This window comes from Watersipora subatra, chromosome 3 (genome assembly GCF_963576615.1).
Source record: "Watersipora subatra chromosome 3, tzWatSuba1.1, whole genome shotgun sequence".
In the NCBI taxonomy this organism is placed as follows: domain Eukaryota; kingdom Metazoa; phylum Bryozoa; class Gymnolaemata; order Cheilostomatida; family Watersiporidae; genus Watersipora; species Watersipora subatra.
This window is the reverse complement of record NC_088710.1, coordinates 47,825,873-47,844,178: the sequence shown is the minus strand read 5'-3', so window position 1 is coordinate 47,844,178 and position 18,306 is coordinate 47,825,873. Positions and strand designations below refer to the sequence as shown.

Below are 18,306 nucleotides of genomic sequence, written 5' to 3'. Positions count from 1 at the left end.
GAAACCATTCCAATTAGGCAATCAAAATGCCCTATCTGTATGATAAGGCGTTTTGATTGCCTAGTACCAGCATAGTAAGGTGTCAATTTAGACAATCAAAACGACCCAAGTAAAATAACTACTTTGATTTAAAATTTCCACAAAAAGTTTTTTGAGTCAAGATTATTTAACCATGATAAATCAGATAAAATTATTGAAATACTGCCAATACAATGGCCAGGCTTAACTAAAACGCGTTTGAGCTAGTACTGAAAAATTTACAACAATCAAGATAGAGCATTTTGCTTGCTCAGGGCGGTATAAATAAAGCCCTAGATCTATAAAATTATTGATGCCCACTATATTGGGGTCATCACAATCTAGCTAACCATTCTCTAGCTCTCTTCACAGGGTTGGCTCAATTTTAACCCAGGGTTTAATATAAGCGGTTCAAACCAGCCGAACAAACCGGTTTTTATGGGGCTTTCCTCATTTTTGTGTGAGTGAAAACCGTAAGATTTGAAGCTCCTAGTGGTTCGTGTGTGGTAAAAATGCAATTCTATGTGATTATCAGCTGTGGATGTTCATTCAGCACACAGTAGCAAGGTGGTGATAGAGTTCAAATTGTAACTACACAAATTCTGGCACAACAATGGATTAGTGATTTTCATTTTCAATTGCTTTTATCAAGTGATATGATAATCCCTTTACTGATGAAATATAAAAACCATGTGAAATATGCTAATCCCATCATCATCTCTAATAATGAATGAAAGCTTTCTCAAGTCTGGCTAGTGAAAGAGAACTGCTTATAATTTAAAATTGAAACATTAAAACCCTTTTGGGAAAAAAACTTTAGGTTTGCAAACAAATATTTCATTTATTGGGCACAAGCCAAAGTAGTTAGATTGTTAGAATTCAGTTTATCAAGTTTTTTGTGTTTCGAAAAGTTAAAGTTGTGCCTTGAATTTCCAACATGCCTTGCAGACAGGATCCCATTTGGCAGTTTTTTACTCGAACTGCAAAAAGCAAAGGCTTTAATCCAAAATGTATTAAGTGTGCTGTCGTAATGCAAGCTCACGCAGATAGGCTTAAAGCACACGTAGCAAAATGTCAAGCTACTCTTCACTACCGTGCAATTAATCACTGGGATTAAAATTCCTACTTATACATAGAGCTGTATGTAATATATTCACTTTATGTGATAAGATTTCTGTTCCGTATTTCTTCAATTTTAATCATGTTTGATTAAAAGTTTATTCTGAAATTTCTATATGTTTTCTCTCCTTTTTCTGATAACAAATGCCACAGTACCATCTTTAACAGATGATTCCACATATGTATGTTCAATACTCAATCATGCAGCTATAGTAAGAGATGTTAATTAGACTTGAAATTGCAAAAACTTTGATCAAATTATCTAAACCATAAAAACTGGTTTAAACCATAAAAACCGGTTTCAAAAAACCTAGTTTATTGGATTTTTTTTCATAAAATCGTGGTTTTTTCCAATCTTGTTTCTTCATAACCATAAGCCTTTGTACCCTATGTGTTTAAAGACAGCTTGTGAAAATGTTGAGTCACTTACCTTGATAGTTCGATGACAGGCCTTGACAAGTTTCATGTCATGTTTGTAATTCCTTGAAATAAAATACTCGAGTTCCAGAAGATGCCTGGCGCATTCCGACTTGTGGGGCATCTTGCCTTTTCTAATCTCATCCATGAGACAGTCCAGAGGTCTGTGTAAACATGAAGGCTTGTCTTTACTAAGACTTGTGATGCTGTTAAGCTAATCTCATCCACAACTTGTAGATTGCTAGTATAAAGGAGCATTACTTACTGATCAGCCTACTATGTGGTATGTTAGTAACACCTGCGTGTTCATTTTCCCTCATCACTAATTTTAACACTATCTCTTGAGCTCTAGCTACATAATGTATGCCTGTAACTAATCCAAACTTTCCGACACAAACAACAGACAACGCACATAAATTAGACTGCATCAAACATAACATACCATATTCTTGATTAAAGATATAATTATATTTAAATTTACCTAGCATTGTTATTTGATAGATTTGTATGTATAATAATACTACAGTACATATTCAGCCGTACTGTGCTACTTCTACAAATATACATTAGAGAATGAGGTGAATGGAATCGACTATTTAGAATTTAGATTATGTATAACAGGAGATACGTGAACTTTCCCATTACAACGTTGCAATCACCTAGCAGTCATATATTGGAAAAGGATATAAAACAATTTCTAAATCACAGAATTTTAAAAACGCTTAAAAAATAAAACAAAGGAAGAACATAAAGAGCATCACTAAGTAACGACATTCAATGTCAGGATTCGCTAATTTTAATTTGTATATTTCAACAATGTTCTATGGATACCTCTATGGATACCATTAGTTAAACCAAATTGAAGATATTCCATTTATTAAACAATTGTCTGGAATTGTCTCCTCTCTAATTACATTCTCGCTAAATATGTAATGAATGACAACTTATTTAAGATTGAATGTTAGGTGATTATTTACTGACATCTAGTACATCTAATATCTGACATCGGGTACTAGTACAGAGTCACAAAATAATAGGCAGATATTGCTAAACTCGCATCATATTACTGATCATTTCATAAAATATCTTCAAAGTAGGCTGTGAATTTACAAAATTACACTATTAAAAATTGTTTATTTAAGATTTGACCAACAATTAACAGCAAATAGGAGTTGAAGCGCATCATCATATTTCCTACATCAGTGCAGGCACTGAAGTAGAAAATTTGATGGATGGGTGATACCATTTGAAAACTTAAATAACTTCTTTTGCATGTCCTTCGAAGCATTCTTCTATTAGCTATACCATAGTCGTAAACCATGTTTATCCTACCAACTTGGTTTTTGGCCAAAGAATTTTGGTACGTCTCATAACAATTTTGATCCATATACTGCAAAACTTCTATTTGAACGCCACCTCTACTAGAATGCCACTATAGGAAACGGGCAAAAAAATAGCCATAATGCTTTACTGAAATTAGTTCTTCGTTTAATTCGCTCTGATACTGACAAATGGTACATATGAAATACTGAATATGATTCTGATATATGAAAAATGGTTTAGCGGAAATGCCGAGGCCGATGGTGAAAATGTCGCTCCACCTGAAGGAGAGTGTAAAATATAGGCAGCATTAGCATCACTTTGCTCGTAAAAGGGTTTAATTCATCCTCTCGAAATCTTACGAGTTAACCAAAAAATAAAGCACCACCCTCTATATGAACATCACCTTTAATACAACGCCACTATACAGGAAGGGTTGAAAAATACAGTGCCATGGCACTTACCGTACTTTTCGGACTACTAGCTGCTACTTTTTTCCAGTGTTTTGAGCCATGCGGCTTACATAAGGGTGCGGCTATTCCGTGGTTTTTTCTTTCACCGCTAGGGCACATTAACCGGAATCTCCGGTTAGTGCGCCTCAGGCGGTGAAAGAAAAAACGAAGCGATGTCTAACGGTACTGTTCTGTTAGGCACTCAGTTAAAAAGCGTCGGTTAATTCGTACCAGTGCCTAACGGCACTGTTCCGTTTTAACCAGCAAAGTGGCTGCCGTGTTAAACAGCACCGCCCTGAGTTCTGCAGCCAAAACTAAGGTGCGGATTATGGATTGTTTTATTATGGTTTTTTTGAAAATAAAGCAGATGCGGCTTATATAGGGGTGCGGTTAATAGCCTGAAAAGTACGGTAAATAGAGGTTTTATGGTATACATTATACATATTATATATTACATACACACACAGTTGAGTAACACCCTACTGATAATTGTGATAGCCATGAAGCAAGCACCCGCCGACACCTCTCAATGGAACAGAGTAGTGGCTCATATGTTGTTCCAATCAGTGCCGTATAGTTTCACAGAGTCCCGTGACCAAGAGCCGGAAACAAAAACGCTCGATTCCAAACAAACCCGATCGACATACTAATCTCTAATGGAATATTCTTACCTCGCACTCAACATCTCACTCTTTTGCATTTACTTTACTTTATCACAAAGAATCATTGGTAGTTTCTTGTAGAAAATTTTGTCTTTTTTCAAATGGTGTATAATACAACAATCAATTTCAGAGCGACTGCCAATGGGAGTAATTTTTGTTGGTTGGTGTTGCAGCCTCTCCATTATAACTTATATAAAACAATAGTGGGCGCGGCTTGTTTGTTTGGAGCCGTGCGAGCTCCGATATGCGCATCCGTTAGCAGTGAAACTCTGTGAAGTTATACAGGTCTGTACTGGCAAAGTCATATAGCTTTAAAAAGTCTCGCGACCAAAACCGGAAACAAAAACATCCGATTCCAAACAAACCGGATCGACATACTGATCTCTAATGGAATATTCATACCTTGCTCTCAATACCGCTCTTTTTTGCATTTACTTTACGTTTTTACAAAAACGTTATTAGCAGCTTTTTGTAGGAAATTTTGTTTTTTTTTCAAATGGTTCATGATACAACAATCAATTTTAAAGCGACTGCTAATGGGAGTAGTTTTTGTTGATTAATGTTACGGCCTTTCCATTATAACTTATATAAAAATAGTAGGCGTGGCCTGTTTGTTTGGAATCGAGCGAGCTCCCGTATACGCTTCTGTTAGTCGCGGGACTCTGTGAAACTATACGGATCTGGTTCCAATGAGACTTGGTGGCGATGGTGGCTACAATAAGATGACTATTCTACATGTGAAGGCCTGGCTACACACCAATGAAATGCATCGCTGACGCGTAGCATAGATATTCGCAGTGGTTACACGCACCGAAGCTACTAGGCGATGCGTCGAGTTGACAAATATATTCACCAATGAGAATTGGCCTCGATTGTGTGAACACCCTGACATCCTTGCTGAATGTTCCAGTATCGTTACTGATGTATTGTTATGTAAATCGTCAATAGTTTGTAATAACAACGGTGTATGTGCAGCTATTTGTATTGCTAGATTTCATTCAAATAAAACCCTATGCCAACAAAGAAAACAATTAAGTACGAAAGTAATTTGAGTTTATGACATAAATTGACTTATAAAAAAAGATAGTTTGACCAGAAGAAAAAATTAACATAGTTGATTACTGAAAAAGTTAATTAGAAATATTTTAAAAACAGTTTGAATTTATGGTAGTGCCAATCATATACAGTATATGTTATCAGTGAGAATATCTTTGCCCACAAATAAAGGGAGTTTGTGTAAAGCGCTGTCGTCATCTTTGTTGTTTGACAGTCGATCTTAAATGCAGCTAGCGCGCGTCGGAAATATATATAATTGAAACAAGATCGCAATAACCAACAATTTTCAGCTAATCATAGATGTTGCGTCTGCTCCATCTCTACCAATGTAGAACAACATGTTCATTTCGAAATGACGCATTGTCAATTCGTTGGCTATGCAAACGACGCATTTCGTTGGAGTGTGTATAGTACAAGTATATATACACTAATTTTTTGCTATGTGCGTATAGTACAAGTAAATATACATTAATTGTTTGCTATGTGCGTATAGTACAAGTATATATACACTAATTGTTTGCTACGTGCGTATAGTACAAATATATATACACTTACCGTTGACTATGTGCGTATAGTACAAGCATATATACATTGACTGTTGGCTATGTGCGTGTAGTACAAGCATATATACACTTACTGTTGGCTATGTGCGTGTAGTACAAGTATATATACACTTACTGTTGGCTATGTGTGTATAGTACAAGCATATATACACTTACTGTTGGCTATATGCGTATAGTACAAGCATATATACACTTACTGCTGGCTATGTGCGTATAGTACAAGCATATATACACTTACTGTTGGCTATGTGCATATACATGTAGTACAAGCATATATATACTTACCGTTGGCTATGTGCGTATAGTACAAGTATATATATACACTTACCGTTGGATATGTGCGTATAGTACAAGTATATATACACTTACCGTTGGATATGTGCGTATAGTACAAGTATATATACACTTACCGTTGGATATGTGCGTATAGTACAAGTATATATACACTAACTGTTTGCTATGTGCGTGTAGTAAAAGTATATATACACTTACTGTTTGTTACCCCGACAGTGCTGGTTGATCTCTTCATGGCACTGTTCCATGAGATAACCATCTATGGCAAGCAGACTGCTGCCTCCAGGTCGCGTTTCCTCCAACAGACTGGTTACCTGGCAGCGATGAAAACACCCTGACTAACAGCTGTTCATTACACTTAATAAACTCATGTCCAGTGGATGGTTAAAGAAAAAAATGCATAAACTACTTTAACACGCCTGTCACCTGTCACTGTCAGTGACACAGTAATATGGCACACTCTTTTGACACACGAACATAGAATTTCCGTGACACAATATTTCATAGAAACATAGAATACCTTTGAGGGGATTATAGTTTAAAAATCAGGTATAGAGAGTAGCATGCAGAGATATCTAATCAGCAACAAGAAACATTGAGATATCCAATCAGCAACAAGAAACGTTGAGATATCCAATAAGCGTAAAGACAAATTGACATGGCTGCATTTATAACCTCTAAATTTCGACTCCCGATTGGGATATCGACCACCGATATTCCAGTCAGTGTAGCCTTAGGTTGCACAGATACCTCGTTTAACCAGAAACATCTAATGCTGATAGCTATTACCATATCACAAGCCTGACATCCAGAAGATGCGTTATGAATACCAATGAACAAAGATTGCAGATGATGTGAAATTAACTGAATATACGTGAAACAAAGTTATAACCACTTTGCGTTCATTAAAAATAGTTGGGAACGCGAGAGGTTGACAAGGAATGTTAAGCTATAAAAAAGTTTCAATCTATCAGTACAGTTTCAATCTATCAGTACAGTTTTAATCTATCAGTAAATATTTCCAGGTTAATCTCATCAATGATGAGATTAACCTGGAAATTCGTAGTGAAAGAAAGTCAATTCTAACTTATCCAATAATGCACAGCAAGCCTATGCTACACAATGCAATGCAAACTGTCTTTGCTATAATTTGCAAATCTGCTACAACCAAGTTCCTCAGTCTAAAGATGTAAACCAATCAGATATGATATTTAAAGGAATATACTCCAACTTTGCCAAGATAACATGTTTTATGTGAGCATAAGATGAAAGCTTACCTCTGCCTTACACTTGTTAGATATAGAAGGTTTATTATCTTCGTGGCGCGTGGGCATAGCCAGGTCCATCAGACAATGTATAGTTCCATCCTTTTCGTGGGCTTTCTTCATTCCCAAGCAGTGTTCATCAATCTCTTTTTGACAGTGCGAGACAATTCCTAAAAGTCAACATTTAGCAAATAATCTCCTTCAAAGACATTCTTACATCGACCTTTTCAGCTCATTGGGTGAATACGCTTACGTGAAGTGCTTCGTATTAATGCAACAGCGTTAGTCAAGTACCTTAAATATTCTACGTTACCAGCAATAGCAACAGCTATCCTTCTAAATTGCAACGGGAGACTTTGACCTCTAATAACAACGAGATCTTCAAGGAGTGACAACCTTTTAACAAGCCTTAATCTGTGCATTAGTGGTAAATAGTGATTTACACCATATTTTATTGCTGGCAGTCGAGCAAAAAATTAGAAAAAACCTCAAAATCAGCAACAAGCTCAAGTAAGCATTACCTACACTGACAATAGTGTCATGTCTGAAAGGTCATGGTATCACACAAGCAGAGGGAGCAGAGGGGTCAGAGACAGCAGAGGGGTCAGAGACAGCAGAGGGGTCAGAGACAGCAGATGGGTCAGAGACAGCAGAGGGGTCAGAGACAGCAGAGGGGTCAGAGACAGCAGAGGGGTCAGAGACAGCAGAGGGGTCAGAGACAGCAGAGGGGTCAAAAAGCTGGTATATCTTACCAGCTGTTATTTTGTACTCATTCATCAGGTTTCCTTGGAAGAGCTCTATCTCATTCTGACAAGCCTCACTAACATCATCTGCAAACAGAGAAGCCAGTAGAGGCAGTGCCAAGTAGTACTGGCAATGCCAAGCCAGTAAAACGATGTGTCCGCACAAATGCCAACAAGGCATAGCCACGTGGAAGAATCATCACACATTTCCACGTGGAACTACCATGGCCTAACATAGCCCAATCATTACTCAATCTCAAATGCAATTAATGTTTCATCACTACGATTAGCAGTTTGGTATAATTAATGTGTCAGTCACAGCTCTATTTGAAGAATCTATAATATGTGCATACACAAGCTTACGCTCACAAAAAATCACAAAAATAACAACTATATGTGGGCTATGGTGCGGTTGGTGGCCAAAGCTAAGGCTATCGAATTGGAACTCCTCTGTAATTAGAAATCCTATGTTTCATTCATTGAGTGTTTTTGTCAACAAATTTATGATCATTTTTTTATTAGCCGTGTGAGAAACCACAGTAATAGCAAGCAACTACTCTCACATAAAAACTATAGATTGTCATGAATACGTGTCACTCTATTAATAAAGGTATGAAGCCGTGGAATCGGACAAAGTTTGAATAATCTACAGTCAATGTTTTCACATTTATGCATTGCTTGATCTTAACCCAGCCGCACAAAGATCAATCAATGGAAAGCCAGCAGATATCTATCAATCAGCATGCTTATTCAACTAGGTGATATCAATCATCAGCTTTCCATCCATGTAGCAGCCGATGATCAAAATGCTGAGTAATAACCGACAGGCGAGTTTGAGAACCCAAGATTAACATTCAAATCATATTTTTGACCACTCGTCTACACATTATGTGAACATCATTGTCTTGCAATACATCCTATAAAAATGCGCGCAAAAAACCCACAACTAATCTTAAATTCACAAGGATTTTTATAAACTTTGTGCTCCTGACTTAAAACAGAACAATTTGATAAAAACAAGCTCTAACTAGAGCCAAGGTCAAAATTACGGGCGATTCATCTTTCACGTCATCAAAACCTGGATAAGACTTCAATGGACTTTACATATCACACATAGTCTGTTAAACCTATGCAAATTCACTAAATTCAAAGCCATTTTATTGCCATTAGATTAAAATACTTGCTATTGAAAATGAATTTACTTAGTTACAGAAGCTCATCTCCTTAAGCTATAGTTCATGCTCGGTGATAACTGAAATATTCAAAGCTGTATAAACACAAACGCACAAAGTTATTTTCAGGTGAGACCTCCATAAAAAACTTTCTGAACAATTTTCAATAAATATTACATTAATTGTTAGAGAATGGGTAGACTGTAAACTCTATAATGAGGTATTAGTCAACAATTTAACTTTACCATGCGGTATACAAGTCTATAGAGGTATTCACACAAAGTCCATTCAACTTTGATTAAATTGAGTGCTTTAATATTTTGACCAAGACTACTATTCATGAGAAAGACTTACATTCTTTGTCAGACTCTGCCTCAGCATCCATCAGACAGATTAGGGTGTCGCTCATAGATTTAATGGCATCAAGGTCCGTCGTGTGTGCAGCAGGTTTGCAGCCTGTCTCAGTGAGGAGACTTCTACATGCTTGGTAAAAGGTTCTGTCTACTTTAGCATCAGCTTCCATCAGCTGCTCTCTTTTTATCAGCTGCTCCACACACTGCAGGTAAAAGGGGCGTGGCGTTACACACTACACAACTCTAAATTAATACTCACTGAGATACATAACCCGGGTAAACTGTAGAAAACCTCCCAACGACAGTCAACCAAGAAACTGATAGACCAGGTTCCAACCTAGATGAAGTTTCTCTCATCTAGGTTGGAACGTTAACTATAGAAACTGGAAGGAAGAGGAAACAGCAGTCCAACTCTTCCGACATGCTGCTGCGGTTTGCAATTGAACCACATTTTCATTCTTACTGCTTCAATTTAGAACTTGGGTTAACATCCAAATTTAAACAATAAGAATGATACGTTTACAAAGCATCCAACTCAATGAGAACAAGTGCTACTTTGCCACGCGACACATAACTTTAAGACCAGAACAATGAATTTTCATTAAGCCTCCGACATAGACTTACCAAAAATGTTCTTGTACTGAAATGAGTAGAAAAAAAGGTTGCACCTAGTCAGTCTGAATTATTTTCTCTCAGACCATAAAATGATTTAAATGAGAAGAAACATAACTTTATTACACAGCAGGGGCACTTGCTCCTTACCATTGACCTTAAATAACCCTTTCAAACTTGGAACAAATATCACCATAGTTGCTCTTGTTCATTTAAAACTGTCAATAGGAAAAACCAGAGCCAGACCTAAACTCTACCAAAGCTAACATAGCTAACAGGAAAAAACAACAGGACAAAAATGACAGTAATGCACTTGATCAGGAAAGTAGGAATTTGTGAGATTTTATTGCACCAAATGAGCTATGTGATTGTCAGGGTAGTAAATATTAACCAAAACCACGAATAAGTCCTTCTAAACTACAGCAGCTAGCAGAATGCAAGAAGTTACTCTGTCAAAGTAAAATCTCAGGGGCTTTGCAATTAACCCGAAACCAACTAGTGTGCAAACAACAAATGGCTCAGGAGATGACGGTTATGACTATGGAGCAATCCGTCGAAGTTCCCTGCTTCGCCGGCTGAGCTGAGCCTGTGCGTGTTGTTGAGAGCCAGTGTTTCACAAACAATGTCTCTGTGATCATGGCTGAACATGTCGGAGACCAGTGGCAAGGAACCTCGATGACTGGAGACATGCCCAGTTGCAGAGAGCATTTTAAGGTTGGATATCATTCATGTCAACACCAGTGACCTTTTTCGAAAATAGGACTCCAACAACCTGTTGTTTGTAGTCAGGCGTTCAGACCACTAGCCAGCTGCTCTTTAGACTGCTCTCCAGACAAAGGTCAGTGAGGGAGAGCACACTATATGAAACATAGGTTTTGCACCAAGCATCAATATTCTATCAGCTATTATGATCTCTTGTGTGAACACAAAATGGCCTAGCGCTGCCAGGTGAGACAATGAAGGCTGACTCACCTTGCTGTCAAGTACTCCCTCCTGCTGTTTTTCCATAAGGCACTTGTAGACTTTGCCATTTCCGCTGTGCACTACCTTGCAATGCTTTTCCCTATCAGCTCGGCAAGCAAAGAATAGTGGTCTGTCCAAGTGGTAATCATCAGCCTGCCGGCATGTTGATTGATGAGCATTAAATGAGAAGTACGAAACGGCAAATACCTGTCAGACAGGCTCAAAGAGAAGCGATAAAAACATATCAAATTTCTGGTTGCTAAAGAACACACCAATCAAATGAACAATTCAATGCTTTCAATTCACTAGTCTGTGATTTTTTACTACAGTTTTAAGCAACTCTTAATTAATCTATTAATATTTTATTAATAATCCTAATTTTATTATTATATAATGTTAATATATTCTCTAACCCCTGAGAAGTCTGTAATCATTGCATGAATGATTTTAGCAATATACAAGAACAGTACTAGAATGCTAGTTTCGAAGAAGAGTATAGTTGTGTAGTTATGCCCATTGAAACTGAGAGACATAAGATGGTACACTGACCTGAAGTTCTGACACTCTCAATATCTGGTGCTTACAATCCTTTGTTAGAGCTGACATATCTTTTTTGATGAGACATTCTATGACCCTGCCTTGGTTATGATGCTGCACCTAAATCACACGCCATCAGAAATCAGCGAGCAAGCGGCAGCAGATGCAAAGAATAGGGGAGACAAATACTTATGAAAATTAGAAAAATAGGTGAATAAAGAAGGGAATAAGCTAGTCTAGCAAGTGGAGAACACAGAGAAGATAGAGAATCATACATACAGATTCAGACTGTGCTTTGTCATCGAATATGAAGCCGCAATTAAGCTTCACTATGTCAGATCCGCAGTCTTTTTGAAAGTCGTGCACAAGGTGGTAGTCGCTGAAACATATAAACATATATTAGATTTCTTTGAAACACTCTCGTTTCTAGATCAAACAGGAAGGAAAAGGTCATGAATGAGGGTGACGCAGTAACCAGAAAAGAGTAACTGAACGAGTCTCACAGTGGAGCAACTGTCACTATACCAAAATTTTGAATACAGTCACACCTACGTGTAATAGATACATGGTTCAATGTTCAGACACAAAGAACAGGGGGAAGATAACTACGCCAAATTGCTGACAGCAACCAGTAAGCTTTAATATTTTTATCTGACCTATAGAACCGGTATCCTATCAAATCTATAGACACAGTATCCTATCAGACCTACAGAACCAGTGTCCTATCAAATCTATAGACACAGTATCCTATCAGACTTATAGACACAGTATCCTATCAGACCTATAGCTTTAGTATTCCAAGTCACAAATAAGCAATTAACATCATAAAACTGTTGAGCTTAATCTTGGCAGATCCATAGTAATCAGTATAAATAACTATCAGATACAGCACTCCTGCACCTAAACAACTATCAGATACAGCACTCCTGCACCTAAACAACTATCAGATATAGCACTCCAGCACCTAAACAACTATCAGATACAGCACTCCTGCCCCTAAACAACTATCAGTCTATACAGCACTCCTGCACCTAAACAACTATCAGATACAGCACTCCTGCACCTAAACAACTATCAGATACAGCACTCCAGCACCTAAACAACTATCAGATACAGCACTCCTGCACCTAAACAACTATCAGACACAGCACTCCTGCACCTAAACAACTATCAGACACAGCACTCCAGCACCCATCAACTGCATTACAATAGTTGTAAACCTACCTTGCCAACAAAGCATAGTATCAACAGACTATCGAAACCTAAAGCTAGTTAAAATCATACCAGTCAATCGACCAAATTGATGTTTAAAGTTATAAGCTAATTATTAGGCCACACAAGAGAATGAGCTATGAATAATCTATTCACAATGTATCGAGGCAGCTAAATAAGAGCACAGTTTATTTTTAAAATTTTGGCTACTCAATCTCTTGTTTGAAAATTTTTAAATTTCAATCATAAAAGTTGTTGGAAAGAGTGAGCATTTTCAAAGGCCTTCACAGTATACAAGATATTATTCCTATTAACAATTGTCCCTGCTAGCCTATTCTTCCCATAGTTATTGCAAAAACAGCTGGCAGTCCCTTTCCACTTAAAAGCCTTTTCAGAATAACAAGACTGTTTGCAGAAACGTTTTGCTATCTATATAATGACTAGCTGTGGTACCCGGCGTTGCCCGGGTAATAAAAAGCCTTTGAACAAAAAATTGATTTGTATTTAACTTATAACGAAATTTGCCATTCCAACTTTCAAACAATATATGATGAGAGAAATGTTTTGTGTAGTTGACATAAAATAAAGAGAAAATAAAAGCAATTGTAAAGGTTTTCAGACTTTGTCAAACAACTAACTTTCAAACTTCATATCATGAAAAACAGGTTGGGTGCAGGACAACTAAATTAAAAATAAATAAAACAACTGTAAAGGTTTCTCAAACAACTTGAGTTTAGAATTTCATAACTTGAATGAAAGAAGTGTTTCTTTGAAATAAATTAGAAAAAAAAATGTAAAGGTGTTTAAATGTAAATGTGAACTCATTAGAGAGTGATGGCTAAATATAGTCTATTTCGCTTCGATTACAATATAAAATTATTTGGTATACAATTATAAGATTTCAGTTCGTTTCCGTGTTGGCATGCGAAAATTGGCATGTGAAAATTGGCATGCGAAAATATCATAAGCTATAGACGTACATAGAGTGGTATAGAAACCCATAGTCATTATCTAATGTAATCACCTCCTGGTAAAAATCATCATCATTGAAAATAGTACCAAAATACTATGTTAACCTTGGTAACTATAGGTACCTACAATGACTTTAGTGCATTTTGTGGTTATGATCTGCAAGATATAACATTACAATGTACTACGTAGAGTTCTTACCTTCAAGACAGACGTGCAACCTAAACGATAAATTTAACTTATATGAATTTAATTAACTTAACACATACTTGAAGGTAGTTTTAATATGGATTTTAGTAAACTTCAATTTTTTAACAGAAATTTTATCGTTTATGTTAGCAAATCGTGTTTATTATAAAGGAACCCGGATACCTCGCCATGGCAAGTTTAGAGACGTGTATCTTTTAATAACATATATAATCGATACACTAATCGCCAAATTTCAAGTTCGAGATCAATTATTGTTGATTTCATGGGCCGAACAAATTTGCCCTAACAAAAAAAGACGAAGAAGTTTCGTGTTGCATATACAGTCAAACATGGATAACTCGTCCACGGATAGCTCGAACACATGGTTAATTCGAACATTTCCTTTGGTCCGTTCCCACGTAATGATAAATTGCTATAGATAACTCGAACTCAACACTGTTAATTCGAACTGTTTTTTTGCCCAACGGCTACCGAAACGGTTGTTATCGCTTTAGAAAATCACTTTATTCAAAGCCATAGAGGTAAACTTCATCTTTTCGTAATTCATAAGCGTCGTTATTACCACCATCAGCAAAATATTTTTGTCAACGACTTTTCTAAAAGTTTGGTGAAATTTGATTTATACTGCGATACGATGAATAGCACGGGCTAGCCGGGTCACGCGCGCAAGGATTTTCGCCACGCACATACAAAACAAAAATCGCATGTCGTTTTGTATGTGCGTGGCGAAAATCCTTGAGTGCGTGACCCGGCTAGCCCGTGATGAATAGTTTTCCGACGTTGATTCCGTGTTGAATCAACGTCAGAATGTTGAATGTTTAAAACGTCTTAAAATTGTTGTAATACGTTGTCTGAGCTACAAAAAACTATTCATCGTTTGACCTAAACACAGAATACGTGTGTACATTCAATAAGTATCTATTAAAAAAGCGTGAGTGATATAGAATGTACCGTAAAACCTCGTAAAACTTCTAATTGAACTGCCTCGGAGTGTTGCTCTTAACGAATCCCAGGTAAAGTAAGGTAATCTGCATAAACTTAAAAAAAAAAACGGCAAAATTGATCGTGGGTAAAACCCCAAAAGAAAAAAATGTCTTTTCTTTTGAGCATTTCAACAACGATCAAGTTTTGCCAATGTCAATCTGAAAAACGTCCTGGCAATAACATCACCTCAAACAACAAACCAATCTCAAGTGATAGAAAAATCTCTATACTTTTTCATGAAAACGTTTTAAACTTTACATTAGAAGCATTTAATTTGAAACAAGCTATTTGTGCTTTTGATTTATATTATAGTTTGTATATGTACATGTATCTACTAATAAATAAGTAAATATATGGACTTGTGACAGTGCTCTGATAACTTGAACGCTCTGATAATTCAAACACTTTTGCTCGGTCCCTTGAAGTTCGAGTTATCCATGTTTGACTGTACTTAGGTCCCAAAATATTTCAATATAATTGACCGCGTGAGAAGAATTGGCCTTGACCCCAGATATAGTAATTGAACCTTAACGAAAAATATTTCTTAACAGGGGCATCGTAACGCATGGCCACATCGGTCAAATAATTAGCGTGCGCTATAGCCGGACAGACAGACATACTTGAACATTCTATGCCAAGTATAACCGCAAAAAATATATATATAGATTGTAATGAAAACTGCTAACATATTTTTTTCACAAACATCGCCAACCACATTCAGTCAAGTTTTGATGTGCACCTAATTAACGTAACACCTGAGTGCTGCATCTCAAATCAGCTGTGATGTAATTATGAACACGTCTAGATTACATAAATCTTTAAAATTTAAAACAAAATTAGCCAGATTTCTCACACAACCGGTCATTAGGATATTAGAGAAGCAGTGCTCTATCTTTATTTTAAACCAAAACTTATTGTACTTCCTCTTCTTTGCTAGGGCAGATTACAATTATATGTTCATTTATGCCTTTCAGTTTGAAAAAACCAAACATTTTAATTAGTTATTAGTAAACTACAGTGTATATAAATGATTAAATGGCAATCATAGTTAACTAACTGCGGTGAATAGAATACAAGCCTGTATGTACTAGGTAGTGAAAGTTAATATTATCATATCTTGCTAGTACAGTACCTAGCATATCTTTTAGCAATAAAAAGTTCTACTTATAAGGAAGTCCGCTATTCTTGTACTGAGTATGAAATATTGTAACTTATTTGAGGTTAACAGCAATCGTGTTTACATGTTCTTGTCATATTAAAGAAGTTATGAAGTTAGAAGTTTGATATTATAGATTTTTAACATGATGCTTTTTTAGCATCATGTCTTTAAAACTGAGGCAAGTTCCAAAGGACGATAGAAGAAAAAAATTTGCTTATCCTATATACGATTTGGAGCTGTTGGTGCCATTTATATATAATCGCAGAAAAAACTTGAGCAGAAAAATATTATTATTCTTGACCATTTCTTATTAACGTCAGATGTCTCTACATACCTGAATATAACTCTTTGCATTTTGTTTAAGAAATTGAAACAGTTCTGACCAAAGGCGGCATCGTCTTCCACATAGCTAGCCAGCTCCATAAGACACGGTAAGAAAGCTCCGGTCTGACCCACATTTCCGCAATGCGTATTAACATTTTGTTTCTGTATTTAAACATAGCAACAGCTTTACAAAACCACACAATACCAAAATAAAATACAGTAAACTAACAAAGTTATTTGCTCTTCTTACATCAATGAAGTCTTTGCAAACTTCTTTCGCTGCATTTTCAAATCTACCATCTTGGGTCAACTTCATTTTATACTGGTAAAGTACCTGAAACACAAAGAAAAAACTATGTTATCTGGTATTCAGCAAAGATGAATGAAAGGATTGTTACGTACAATTAACTGAGTGTGCATAACTTACTTGTAAGACTAAAAATTATGAAATGTCCAACTACATATCAGAATCACAACTTCATTGACCACAATGCACAGCTTCAGATGAAACATTTGTTATAAAGCCTATTGTTTTATTATGGGATTTCGTAAGCTCAGGCTATATCGGCGTCTGAGCTCGAAGCAAGTCGCGGGTAGTCTTGGCAATTACGGCGAGTGAATAAAGCTGGTGGGTAAACCTGGTGGGTAAAACTTGTGAATAAAGCTAGTGGGTAAAGCAAGTAGATTAAGTAGTATTAGGAGTATATAAGGAAGTGAAACAAAAAACAGATTCTTTTTCCCTCTTCTGCTTCAGTTCATGCAAGTCCATTTATTTATACACCACTTATGTGCATAAAAAATAACTAAAATATGTTATACCTACCTCAAATAGGAAATTGACTCCAGAACTTACTAAATTACTTATAGGTATACATATATACCAGATATATATATATATATATATATATATATATATATATATATATATATATATATATATAACGGATATATATGTATATAGGGGATATATAAGGGATATATATTATTTATGTAATATATATGACCGATAAGTTATAATTGTGAAAATTACACTAATTGTATTGTGCTATACACCCTGAAGTAGTTTTATAGCAAAGATATATGGAACTACCAAAACACGTCACAGTAAAATCAACCGTTATTACAAACACTCATGACAGCTAAAAACGCAACAGCTCAGATTTGACTAGTTAGTCTTAACACATACAATCAAACAAAAATTTACCGATTGACACTCAGCAGAGGGAGGCTCTTCGTCACCTTCGTATGACATAAAACAATCAAGAACATCAAAGTTAAGCTGAATTTTCTTTTCTTCTCTGGATCCTCCATCTTTTTGTTTATCGTTGCAAATGCGTTTTACATCATTTATACATGCAGGATGCTTAGCAATTACTGAAGATGCGTCTATTTCTTCCGACTTTTTAGCATGTTGTTGGTTTGCCGCCTGGTCAGCTTGTCCGACATCGTTTGGAATACTAGGAGGCTGTCCTTGTTGTCTGACATCTACATTCTGCTGAGGTGCGCCTGCATTGGGAACTTGCTGCACTTCTTTATTGACCGGTATGTTACCACCACCTTGTTGATCCAGGTTAATAGCGTGTTGACCAGTATTCACTGCAGCATTTCCTTGCTGGAAATTTCCATTTGGTACGTCAGCATTGATTTTATTATTTAAATTCGATGGGTTTGCATCAACATTATTCTTTATTACAGGTCCAGCTTCAAATGCTAGTATTAAAAGACAAAATATAGCAGCTCGCAATATCATGATCTTTTTTATCCCAACGTAGCGCGTGTAAAGGTGTTTTTCTTTTGATTTCGACGCTATACTCTTAGACACGTCACCTTATCACCTCCCGCATTAACGGACAGTATCCGCTCGGTTCGCTTTGAAAAGCCTAAATTCTGAGATGGTTTAAA

The 18,306-nt window shown here is 36.4% G+C and overlaps 1 protein-coding gene across 3 annotated transcripts in view; it reads right to left on the bottom strand.

Annotated features, from left to right (window-relative positions):
- Positions 1 to 18,239, bottom strand: part of LOC137389528 (Golgi apparatus protein 1-like) — a 42,784-nt gene extending 24,545 nt beyond the window's left edge. For all 3 annotated transcript variants that reach the window (XM_068075560.1, XM_068075561.1, XM_068075562.1), the window contains exons 1-11: positions 17,609 to 18,239; positions 16,655 to 16,738; positions 16,415 to 16,566; positions 11,826 to 11,925; positions 11,559 to 11,666; positions 11,019 to 11,162; positions 9,436 to 9,637; positions 7,919 to 7,996; positions 7,179 to 7,336; positions 6,100 to 6,215; positions 1,568 to 1,718 (exon numbers count right to left, since the gene is read on the bottom strand). In XM_068075560.1, the coding sequence (XP_067931661.1) occupies positions 1,568 to 1,718; positions 6,100 to 6,215; positions 7,179 to 7,336; positions 7,919 to 7,996; positions 9,436 to 9,637; positions 11,019 to 11,162; positions 11,559 to 11,666; positions 11,826 to 11,925; positions 16,415 to 16,566; positions 16,655 to 16,738; positions 17,609 to 18,154 (1,839 nt within the window). In that variant the 5' untranslated portion in view covers positions 18,155 to 18,239. The remainder of the gene's footprint in view (positions 1 to 1,567; positions 1,719 to 6,099; positions 6,216 to 7,178; positions 7,337 to 7,918; positions 7,997 to 9,435; positions 9,638 to 11,018; positions 11,163 to 11,558; positions 11,667 to 11,825; positions 11,926 to 16,414; positions 16,567 to 16,654; positions 16,739 to 17,608) is intronic.
- Between the last annotated feature and the right edge of the window lie 67 nt (positions 18,240 to 18,306).